Genomic DNA, 10,639 nt, shown 5'->3' with positions numbered 1-10,639 from the left:
GCTCTTAACTGGGGCTTATTTTCTAGTTAGGTCTTATTTTGGGGAAAACGGTAGCAAGCTTATGTACTTACGATGCAGATGTTTTGGAGCTTCAGCACACTTACCTTGAGCTAGGGATGATTCTGGAGGGGGGAAAAGAAAAGCTAACGCTCACTTTTTAATTGTTTTTATTTAAACAACTTTCACCCTTGCCCCTCCCACCCCTTGGTGGAACCCTCTTCTTTGAGCCAAGATTGCCACGTTCGTCTACTGTACAGACGTAAGATGCAGTGTCACCAGTTTTCTAGGAAGTATTCGTGTCCAATTCCAGCTGGTGCAACTTAATTATCCCAGCAATCCTCCCCTGGGGCTAGTGGCAGGATCTTTGTGACCACTCCAGTGCCCATGGTTCGAGATCCATCCCGTAGAGTGAACCGCTGTCCTTGCTCCAAGACCATGGGGTATTGCAGCACGAGCTTAAGGCAGACGTTTTCACCTGGCATCACCATTTCCTACAGCAATAGAAGAGGAAAGGTATGAGGAGATGGCAGCCTATGCGTAGGCACGTATTCGTCCACAAAACTGCAAGAAATGTGGCAATCTAGAAATACTGAAATAACACCAGTTACAAACCCCACTACTCGGCAGTGAATTAGTGTGGGGGGGGGAAGCGATACAAACCTTTCCCTCAGGTAATTCTATGCGACAAGTCATATTCCAGGTCAGCGAGAACATAATTGGCATGAACCTAGACACAAAAGATGATTGACGGCCACCTTCCTCCTTGGTCAGGATATAAACCTAGGAGAGCAAAGCATTTTATTTTTGCCTGTTTCAACTTTACAGGATAGGAGAGCAGGTGGGGGTACTAGCCTAGCATTCCCTAGTAGTGTTTTAAGATGTGCTCCAAAGTTTTATGGACATCTCTTATTTCCCAGCCCTCTACAGGATTATGAGGCAGCATCCTAGTATTCTACCTTCCCACACATCATTTCCCTCACTCACCTGAGCCTCAACCTTCTGATGTGGCTGGATGGAGCCGGGCTTACACATGACCAATCCCCGCCGTAGATCTTCTCGCTTCACAGACCGGATCAAAGCACCCAAATTGTCTCCAGCCTGTGCCTGGTCCAACTGTTTGTGGAACATCTCAACACCTGAAGCCAATTACACACACATTTCTGCAAGTGTTGTGTAGCTTCCCCAGTTCCACAAAACTACTTTTTAAGAATTGCTTCAGACATAGTTTCAAGTCATAATTGTTTAGAAACAATTGGACCAGTAACAATGAGAAAAGCTAAGCTAAAAACCACTGGAAGACCAAGCTTGCAAAAAAAGGGGGGGAGGGAGGGAGGATTCTACTTACCAGTCACAACAGAACGTAAATGCGTTTTGTAACCCACAAATTCACAATCTTCCCCTTTCTTAAGAATACCACGTTCAAGGGTACCTGCTACAACAGTGCCCCGACCTAGAACAAATTTTAGCCAGTTTAAATAATAAGGTACAAAAAAAAAGCTATCTTCTACTGTTAATGGATCCCCATCTTTGGATGTGTGGAGTATAATATAAACGTTTGGTACCTGGAATGGAGTAAGTACGCTCTATGGGAAGCAGAAAAGGTTGATCCAGGTCACGTTTTGGCACAGGGATGTATGTATCCACTGTCTCCAGAAGCTTTATGACAGAGTTCAATCCCAGTTCTGGATTTTGGTTCTACAAAAATACCCCACAGGAATTACTAATACACCTTAATAAAGCGAGGAAATAAAAGGTGCAGAGTTCAAGCAACGTAACACTGACCTCTAAAGCGCATAGAGCAGACCCTATAATCACAGGAGCTGCTTCCCCATCGTAGCCCAGCTCTGTAAGTAGCTCACGGATCTCCAGCTCCACTAGTTCCAACATTTCTTTATCGTCAACTGCATCAGCTTTATTGATGTACACAACCACATGTTTCACTCCAATCTAGAATAGTGTGAGGGAATAAAAAAGATGTGAGGGAGGTCCCTACTTTTTCCCTTGCTTAAAGGGAAAATGGCTTAAATTTGCCCTGTCTGAACAAATGTGATCAGATGATCACTAGCTGTGTTTTTTAGACCAGGGCTTTTCAACCTTTTCACTCATTGTACCACCTTTAGGAAATGGCAACATCCGAGTACCACCAGTCGCCTAGGAAAAAAGTGATGAAGTACAGGTAGTCCTTGACTTACAACAGTTCGCTTAGTGACTGTTCGAAGTTACAATGGCACTGAAAAAAGTGCCCCCCAAGCCACAGACGAGCAAGACACCTGCCTGCCCGCCCGGCGGCACTCTTCCTCCTGTCCGAGGTTTACATTGTGAGCATTTCTGTTGAGGATTGGCAGCGGGGGTGGGGTGGAGGGGGTGTTTGGTTATTCCCCACTCTCTGCTGGATGGTTGCAGCAGGTTTTGGTCACTTCACATGACCCTGGGACACTGGGGGAGGGATTGCGGTTTTGGTTGGATTTTGGGGGGTGTCCACCAACCGCTGTTCAGTCCAGGCTCGGGACAGATCGCGGTGGGAAGAGGCCTGGGTTGGGTGCCTCCGGGGCCCCGGAGTGGGGTGTGGGATTTTCTATCCCCACGACGTCTGGGAATGGCAGCAGGCGATTGTACAGAGGGCCGTATCGACATCCGGGAGCGTGTCCCCACTGTCTCCAAGCGGTGATGTGCTCCGACTCTCTGGTTTCGACCCGTGGTTCCGGGAACAAGGGTGAGCAGCCACCTGACCTTAGGCTTGTGTATTTTAACGCCAGGTCCGTAGTTAATACGGCTCCTCTCATCCGAGATTTGGTTGAGGAGGAGCATACGGATCTGGCTTGCATTACGGAGACCTGGTTGGGCCCAGAGGGTGGTGTCCCTCCGACTGAACTCTGCTCTCCAGGTTTCCGGGTGCTCCACCGGCCTAGGGCTCAGGGTAGGGGCGGGGGTGTTGCGGTGGTTGTGAGGGAGACCTTATGTCCACGGGAGGCCACCGTTGTCCAGATATCCGGGTGTGAGTCACTCCTCCTGAGATGTGGCCTTAGGGCTCAGTTGGGCTTGCTGCTGGTGTACCTTTCGCCCAGTCGCGTAGCAGCAGCCCTGCCTGAACGTCTCGATATCCTCTCGGGATTGGTGATTGAGTTCCCCAAACTGATGATTTTGGGGGACTTTAATCTGCTATCCCTGGGGGGATCATCAGAGTTGGCTCGGGAGTTCATGGCTTCCATGACAGCCATGGACCTGATGCAAGTAATTCAGGGCCCGACTCATGGGGGGGGGGGTGTCACACGCTCGATTTTGTTTTTCTATCTGGACGGTGGTTAGATGATCTGGGTGGGGGTTCTCCAATAATTATGCCCGTCATGGACCGATCATCATCTCCTGCGGCTGGCCTTCCGTGTCGCCACCCCCCGTCGCTGGGCAATGGAACCGACAAGATGGTTCCGCCCCAGGCACCTAATGGACCCTGAGCGGTTTCAGGTGGCGCTTGGGTCCCCGCCTGCTGCCTTCGCTCACAGCCCGGCCAATGCCTTGGTGGAAAGGGCAGCCACGGAGGCACTCGACCGCGTTGTACCCATGCGGCCCCTGACCCGGCGCAGATCCCAGTGGGCTCCATGGTTTTCTGTTGAGCTCCGGGAGATGAAGCGTCAGAGACGGGGCCTAGAGAGCTGTTGGAGATCCAGCCGGTCTGAATCCGACCGATTGCGACTAAGGTCCTCTACGAGGTCTTATCTCGCGGCGATGAGGGCGGCAAAGTCTAATTATTTTGCTGCCCTCATCGCGTCCGCAAATAATCGCCCGGCCGCCCTGTTCAGGGTGACCCGCTCCCTCCTTAATCAGGAGGTGAGGGAGGTGCCCTTGCAGGGTCGTGCCGAGGAGTTTAGTCAACATCTGGTGGACAAAATCGCTCGGATTCGGGCCGGTCTGGACTCCGACTGGGCAGAGTCTGACAGAGGTGACACGAGTGGTCTTGGTGATGTTATCTGGGAAGAGTTCGACCCTGTGACTCCGGAAGATGTGGACAGGATCATGGGGAAGCTGAGCTCCACCACGTGTTTATTGGACCCGTGCCCCTCCTGGCTGGTCTATGCGGCTCGGGAGGGGACACGAGGCTGGCTCCAGGCAGTGATAACTGCTTCTTTGAATGAGGATAGCTTTCCTGCTGCCTTGAAGGAGGCGGTGGTGAGGCCCCTCCTCAAGAAGCCTGCCCTGGACCCGGCTATTTTGAACAACTATCGTCCGGTCTCCAACCTTCTCTTTCTTGCGAAGGTTGTTGAGAGCGTGGTGGCGCATCAGCTCCCTCTGTTCCTGGAGGAAGCTGATTATCTGGTCCCGTACCAATCGGGCTTTAGGCCCGGGTACAGCATGGAGACGGCATTGGTCGCGCTGGTGAATGATCTCTGGCGGGCTCGGGACAGGGGTTGTTCCTCTGTCCTAGTCCTATTAGACCTCTCAGCAGCTTTCGATACCATCGAACATGGTATCTTACTGCGGCGTCAGGGGGTTGGGAGTGGGGGGCACTGTTCTCCAGTGGTTCTCCTCCTACTTCCAGGGACGTTCGCAGTCGGTGCTGACAGGAGGGCAGAGGTCAGCCTCGAGGCCTCTCGTTTGTGGAGTTCCTCAGTGGTTGGTCCTCTCGCCTCTCCTGTTCAACATCTATATTAAGCCGCTGGGTGAGATCATTCGTGGTTTTGGAGTGGGGTATCATCAGTACACCGATGATACCCAGCTTTTCATCTCTACCCCAAACCATCCCAGTGATGCCCTTGATGTGATGTCCCATTGCCTAGAGGCGGTTCGGGTCTGGATGGGGAGGAACAGGTTTCGGCTCAATCCCGACAAGACCGAGTGGTTGTACGTTCCGGCATCTCGGGAAATTCAGTCCATTCCATCTTTAACCATGGGGGGTGAGGTGTTACCCCCCGTAGATAGGACTCGCAACTTGGGTGTCCTCCTGGACTCACAGCTCAGTTTGGAAGACCATGTAGGAGCTATGACCAGGGGGGCTTTTGCCCATGTTCGCCTGGTGCGCCAGTTGCGACCCTATCTGGACCGGGATGCCCTGCGTACAGTCACTCATGTGCTCGTGACCTCTCGTATAGACTACTGCAATGCTCTGTACATGGGGCTGCCCTTGAGGACCACTCGGAGGCTTCAGCTGGTGCAGAATGCGGCCGCGCGAGTTGTGATGGGGGTCTCCCGATACTCCCATGTATCACCTCTTCTCCGCGAGCTGCATTGGCTTCCATTTGCCCTCCGGGTGAGATTCAAGGTGCTGGAGATTACCTATAAAGCCCTAAATGGCATGGGTCTGGATTACGTACGGGAGCACCTGCTGCCGGCGTCATCTTCCCTTCGTCCTGTGCGCTCCCACAGAGAGGGCCTCCTCAGGGTGCCGTCGGTCAGAGAGTGTCGGCTTGCGGCCCCCAGAGGGAGAGCATTCTCTGTGGGCGCCCCAGCCCTTTGGAATCAATTACCGGTTGAGCTCCGGATGGCTCCTGACCTTCGCTCTTTCCGCCGTGATCTGAAAACCTATTTATTTGAACAGGCTGGCCTGGTTTAAGGGTTTGGGGTATTTTTAATTATTTATTGTTAGGGCTTAATTAATTTAACCTTACTTTTAACTTTTGTATGTAATGCTTTTATTGCCCTGTACACCGCCCTGAGTCCTTCGGGAGAAGGGTGGTATAGAAATTCAATTAAATAAATAAATAAATATGAATCAGTTGCCAAGCATCTGAATATAAATCACAAGACTCCAATATTCCACCTGATCAGTGTTTCTTCTGGGCTCAGCAGAAGCGCCAGGATCAGCGCCGAGCTCCAGCTGGAACCTGGCACTGATCCTGGCACTTCCGCTGAGCCCTGACAACCCTGTAGCTCCAGCCATCTCCCGCTCAGACTTGTGTGGTGGTACCACTGGTTCAGCTCATTCCCCTCCCCCACTACCACTTTTCTAGGAGGGTCGCGAACCACCTGCCAGATGCCAATGTACCACTGGTTGAAAAGCCCTGTTTTAGACAACCAACCTGTTTAGCGAGCAGAAGGTGCTCTCTAGTCTGTGGCATTTGTCCATCTGTTGCAGCCACCACCAGGATGCAGCCATCTAGTGGTGCTGTTCCAATGATCATGTTCTATAGAGAAAAGAATGGGAAATGTGTCAGTTTCCAACATTTTACTAAGCTTAGATTACTGTGGTTGGCACAAAAAAAATCTCAAACGGGAAAGATACTTTTTTTGGGTGGGGGGTTCTTAAATTGTCCATTTATTTAAATATATCTTGCAAGTGCAATCATTGAGTACCTTCTGCCAGAGATTCTAAAATAGGAACACTGCAGTTCTTAAAAGATTTCTTGGCATCCTAGATCCCCATGCCTACCTTGATGTAATCAGCATGCCCAGGACAATCTGTGTGACCATAATGGCGGTTGGCTGTTGAATATTCTACATGGGAGGCATTAATTGTAAAAAATATCTCAAACGGGAAAGATACTTTTTTTGGGTGGGGGGTTCTTAAATTGTCCATTTATTTAAATATATCTTGCAAGTGCAATCATTGAGTACCTTCTGCCAGAGATTCTAAAATAGGAACACTGTAGTTCTTAAAAGATTTCTTGGCATCCTAGATCCCCATGCCTACCTTGATGTAATCAGCATGCCCAGGACAATCTGTGTGACCATAATGGCGGTTGGCTGTTGAATATTCTACATGGGAGGCATTAATTGTAATTCCCCGGGCCTTCTCTTCTGGTGCATTATCAATATCTTCATATTTCTTGTACTGGGCACTTCCAGTCTCTGAAAGAACTGGAAGGAAAAAAAATGTGAACATGGCATCGCGTGTGTTTAAACTGAAAGATATGTAGGGCTGTTGCTATTCTTTGTCTGAGGGGAGATGTCGGCCAAGCAATGCTTAAAGGCCCTTTTATTTTCTGAACTGTTGAATTAGCAAAAAGGACTTCTACGCATCTCAGCCTTTTTCCCTTATGTGATTATAAGAAGTACGAATAGAGAGAAAACAGCATCAAAGTCTTCCTTGCAGTTGATAAAAATGGGGGAGAAGCACATGGTGTTTAATTCTTCACCTGAGCTTCAAGTAAGGAGAAAGCATTAAGTCTACCATGGGCGACTTTGAAACAACATTATGCTTGAAGTGATCTGAAACCCTCTGGAAGACTCCTGCAGTCTAACAGAGCCTTAACATCTTCAAATAAGTTGTGATAGTCATCAATTAAGATTCTTATTAAAGGGTAACATTTTTATTCCCAATAGAAAGGCTGAAGCAGATTTTAGATGTGAATGCTGACTAAAAAAATCAGAGAGCCCAACTCAAAAAAACTATCCCTGGGAATTTTTTTAATATCAAGCTTTAATTTTACACCATCCTGTTTACCAACAGCTCTGGATCAACCTAGTCAATTGCTCCAATACTTTACTAGTGGTTCTTTAAATCAATGGCCCTCTAGCAAATAAAAAGGGTGTCTTCATTTGGTCTCCCTTTAACAAACTGCCCTCATCTTTCCCCAACTCTCACTTTTAGTGATGGCTGCTGTTAATGTGGTCTTGCCGTGATCCACATGTCCAATTGTTCCAATGTTTACATGTGGTTTGTCCCTTACAAATACTTTTTTTGCTTCAACTGCAAAACATCGAATTGGGAATTCTTGTCCACAGAAGCTTGTGCAATGTACCGGTGGCTGCAATAAGACAAGTAGCAATATTAAAATCTCTATGAATTTCTGTCTCTAATTTGTATCAACCCAGTATTTTTTCTTTTCCACTCCCCGATGTAAAATGTTTCTTACCTTGGATAGTACATTTTGCAAGTACTGAGACAGGCAGCCACGTAGCCCTACAAGACACAAATACAATGATTGTAATAGGAATCTCAGTAGCTTACGATATTCTGCTTTTATGCACCACACTGCTTCCCATTCAAACATCCAATTGTACTTCACATGGCCCACTGAAATTGTTATACTTCCAACCAAACTGTCTTTGGACATTCTTGTGGTCAGTTCCATTCCTTTCCTTTTTGTATCATTACATACAACCCTCAGTATAAGCATTTAACAATAACAAAAACCATATATACTCAGAACTTCATGTAACTTGAAAGGCATATCTAGATTAGGGCATAACATTGCCATGAAGCAAGTAAGTATAGATTCCACAAAAATATAGCATATTTAAAACCAGCTTAGTTTGTATTTTCTCCTTTCATCTTCTCTACATTAAACACATTTGGCTCTCTTAATGGTTTATTTTGTGATAATATGAGATATTGTAAGTGGCAGAAATTCATTCATAATTGGCAATTAATAAGCCAAAAATGAGCACACAAAACTTCAGAACTGTTTATCTATTGCAGAAACTTTTCCAAAAGGAATTTGTTATACAGCAAGAAGGAACACAAAATTACTGAAATGTCCCTCAGGAGAAGGAAACAAATTTTTTTTGGGGGGGGGAAATCAATTTATCTTTCCCATAAATATTACTTTGGCCACCTAATGAGAAGGAAGGACTCACTGGAGAAGAGCCTAATGCTGGGAAAGATTGAGGGCAATAGAAGAAGGGGACGACAGAGAATGAGGTGGCTGGATGGAGTCACTGAAGCAGTAGGCGTGAGCTTAAATGGACTCCAGAAGATGGTAGAGGACAGGAAGGCCTGGAGGAACGTTGTCCATAGGGTCGCGATGGGTCGGACACGACTTCGCAACTAACAACAAAATATTGCTAGATTCCAAATCATGTTAACAATGGTCCTCTAGCAGAAATGTGTAGATTGAAGTGTGTACGTATATATTTACATATACACACATATAGTATATATGTACATAAGAACATTTATGTCATCTTTCATTGTGAACACATTGGCACACATTAAAAAATGAAATTCTGGTGCAGGCATATATGCCCATACATACATATGCGGTGTGTGTGTGTGTGTGTCTACACACACAGAGAGAAATATATAAATATTTTGTGCCACTCATATTTGCAAAAAGACTCAAAATCGGCTTCACATTAAAATCCAAAGTATACAAATATTTTTTTAAAAAAAATCATTAAATCCTGAGACAAGAAGCGAAAGGCAAGATCGATATGATGGTAGCCTATTGTTCTTGATCAAATAGCAGTTAACAAACTGCAGCGACGCCTCGCCCAGCCCCGGTCATTGTAGTGATCCCCGCAACCCGGATTCTGCCACGTGTTTAGAAACGATGCTTTACGCAAACATATTAACAGGACAAAGACGACATTTCATGCGCGCGGGGAGGGGGTTGTTTCTCTCCCTTCCCCTCGGATCTTTAGCATCCACTCTGTACCCCAGAACTGAAGACCAGGTCAAGGCACAAAAGGTCAGGCATTTTCTGGACAGAAGCCACGAAGGATAGAAAATCCCATCTGGCGGTCGTGCTTCCTTCCTCCCGCGCATCTCCCTCCCCCCCGCACCGGGTCCTCCTCTCAATGTAGACTAACCGCTACCGCCGCACAGCCGCCCTCGCGCCAGCATCAGAGCAGAGGCCGCCATCTTCCCTTCCTTTTGCCGGAAGTATCGTCATCAGCCGCTCTCCTGACCCGCAGAGTAACCCGTAAGGAGATGGGGAGAGAAATGGCACGCGCCAGATCTAACTTCCGCTACAAATTTTTTTTTAAAAAAAAGGGCGCTAATTTTGACTGAGGATCGCTTTCCGCCGTGCAGCCGGCTTAGATTAAGTTATCCTGCGTACTGTTTGTTTTAGACGCAGGGGTCTTCAAACTTGGCCCTTTTATGACTTGTGGACTTCAGCTCCCAGAATTCCTCAGCCAGCGTGCCTGGCTGAGGAATTCTGGGAGTTGAAGTCCATGAGTCATAAAAGGGCCGAGTTTGAAGACCCGAGGCTTAACTTCCAATTTACTTTTTAATGCTGTTTTGAGCGGCGAAGGAAAGACTCCCCCCCCCTTTTTTTTTTAACCAGTCGGTAGGTAGAAAGACTAGAACATTTGTCATGGTTGTATTATTGGAGGAAGGACCTAGGGAGCTCTTGTTTCAATTCCCATCTTCTGCCATTGAAGTTTAAGACTACTGAATCTCACTTCAGCCTGCCACACAGGGCTGTTGTGGAGAGGCAAGGTATTTAAAAATTAAGTTTATTGAATTTATATACCGCCCTTTTCCCGTAGGACTCAGGGCGGTTTACAAAGTTTACAAAAATGGCATCTGTCCTTGTAGAAAATGGGGGAAAAGTCAATATTTCAGTTGAGTTGTGATTAAGTAGCATGATCTGGAAGCCAGCCCTATGAAAAATAGTTAAAATAACTGAATATGTTTAATCTAAAGCAATGTTTCTGAAACCTGGCAGTTTTAATGCGTGTAGATTTCAGTTCCCAAAATTCTCCAATCTCTTAAACAGGGCATGACCACAAGTTATGGGTGAAAATTGCTGGCAAGTAGATGTAGGCTAAATATACTGCTCAAAAAAATAAAGGGAACACAAGATAAGACATCCTACTATTAAATACAGTACATTGTGTTGCTTAAGTGTTCCCTTTATTTTTTGAGCAGTATATATTAAGATTTTATTTTTTTAGCAACAAGAGATAGGCAGTGTGAATATTTTGGCTGTGTATTTATTTATTTAGCGTATGGCTGGTCACACACAGAATTAAAAGC

At 46.9% G+C, this 10,639-nt stretch overlaps 1 protein-coding gene across 1 annotated transcript; it reads right to left on the bottom strand.

Moving 5' to 3' along the window:
* Window positions 1-169: 169 nt before the first annotated feature.
* On the bottom strand, window positions 170-9,535 carry TUFM (Tu translation elongation factor, mitochondrial). The gene is made up of 11 exons (XM_081345437.1): window positions 9,466-9,535; window positions 7,788-7,834; window positions 7,517-7,679; window positions 6,623-6,789; window positions 6,012-6,116; window positions 1,783-1,947; window positions 1,563-1,695; window positions 1,346-1,450; window positions 985-1,136; window positions 661-780; window positions 170-491 (listed from the first exon to the last, which is right to left on the bottom strand). Exons 1-11 carry the CDS (start codon window positions 9,515-9,517, stop codon window positions 321-323), a joined length of 1,380 nt encoding a protein of 459 aa, XP_081201563.1. The 5' UTR covers window positions 9,518-9,535; the 3' UTR covers window positions 170-320.
* Between the last annotated feature and the right edge of the window lie 1,104 nt (window positions 9,536-10,639).

The sequence above is a fragment of the Vipera berus genome (genome assembly GCF_964194415.1).
Source record: "Vipera berus genome assembly, chromosome: Z".
Taxonomy (NCBI): domain Eukaryota; kingdom Metazoa; phylum Chordata; class Lepidosauria; order Squamata; family Viperidae; genus Vipera; species Vipera berus.
Note: the sequence above shows the minus strand (reverse complement) of the source record. Positions and strands in the feature narration are given on the sequence as shown.

What these genes read in the sequence shown, in the direction of transcription:
- TUFM (XM_081345437.1), bottom strand. Translation starts at nt 9,517, where the DNA reads ATGGCGGCCTCTGCTCTGATGCTGGCGCGAGGGCGGCTGTGCGGCGGT. An exon ending in GGCATGCTGATTACATCAAG is followed by an intron (nt 6,117 to 6,622) that starts GTAGGCATGGGG and finishes TTTTCTCTATAG; the next exon opens with AACATGATCATTGGAACAGC. An exon ending in TTTACGTTCTGTTGTGACTG is followed by an intron (nt 1,137 to 1,345) that starts GTAAGTAGAATC and finishes AATTGGCTTCAG; the next exon opens with GTGTTGAGATGTTCCACAAA.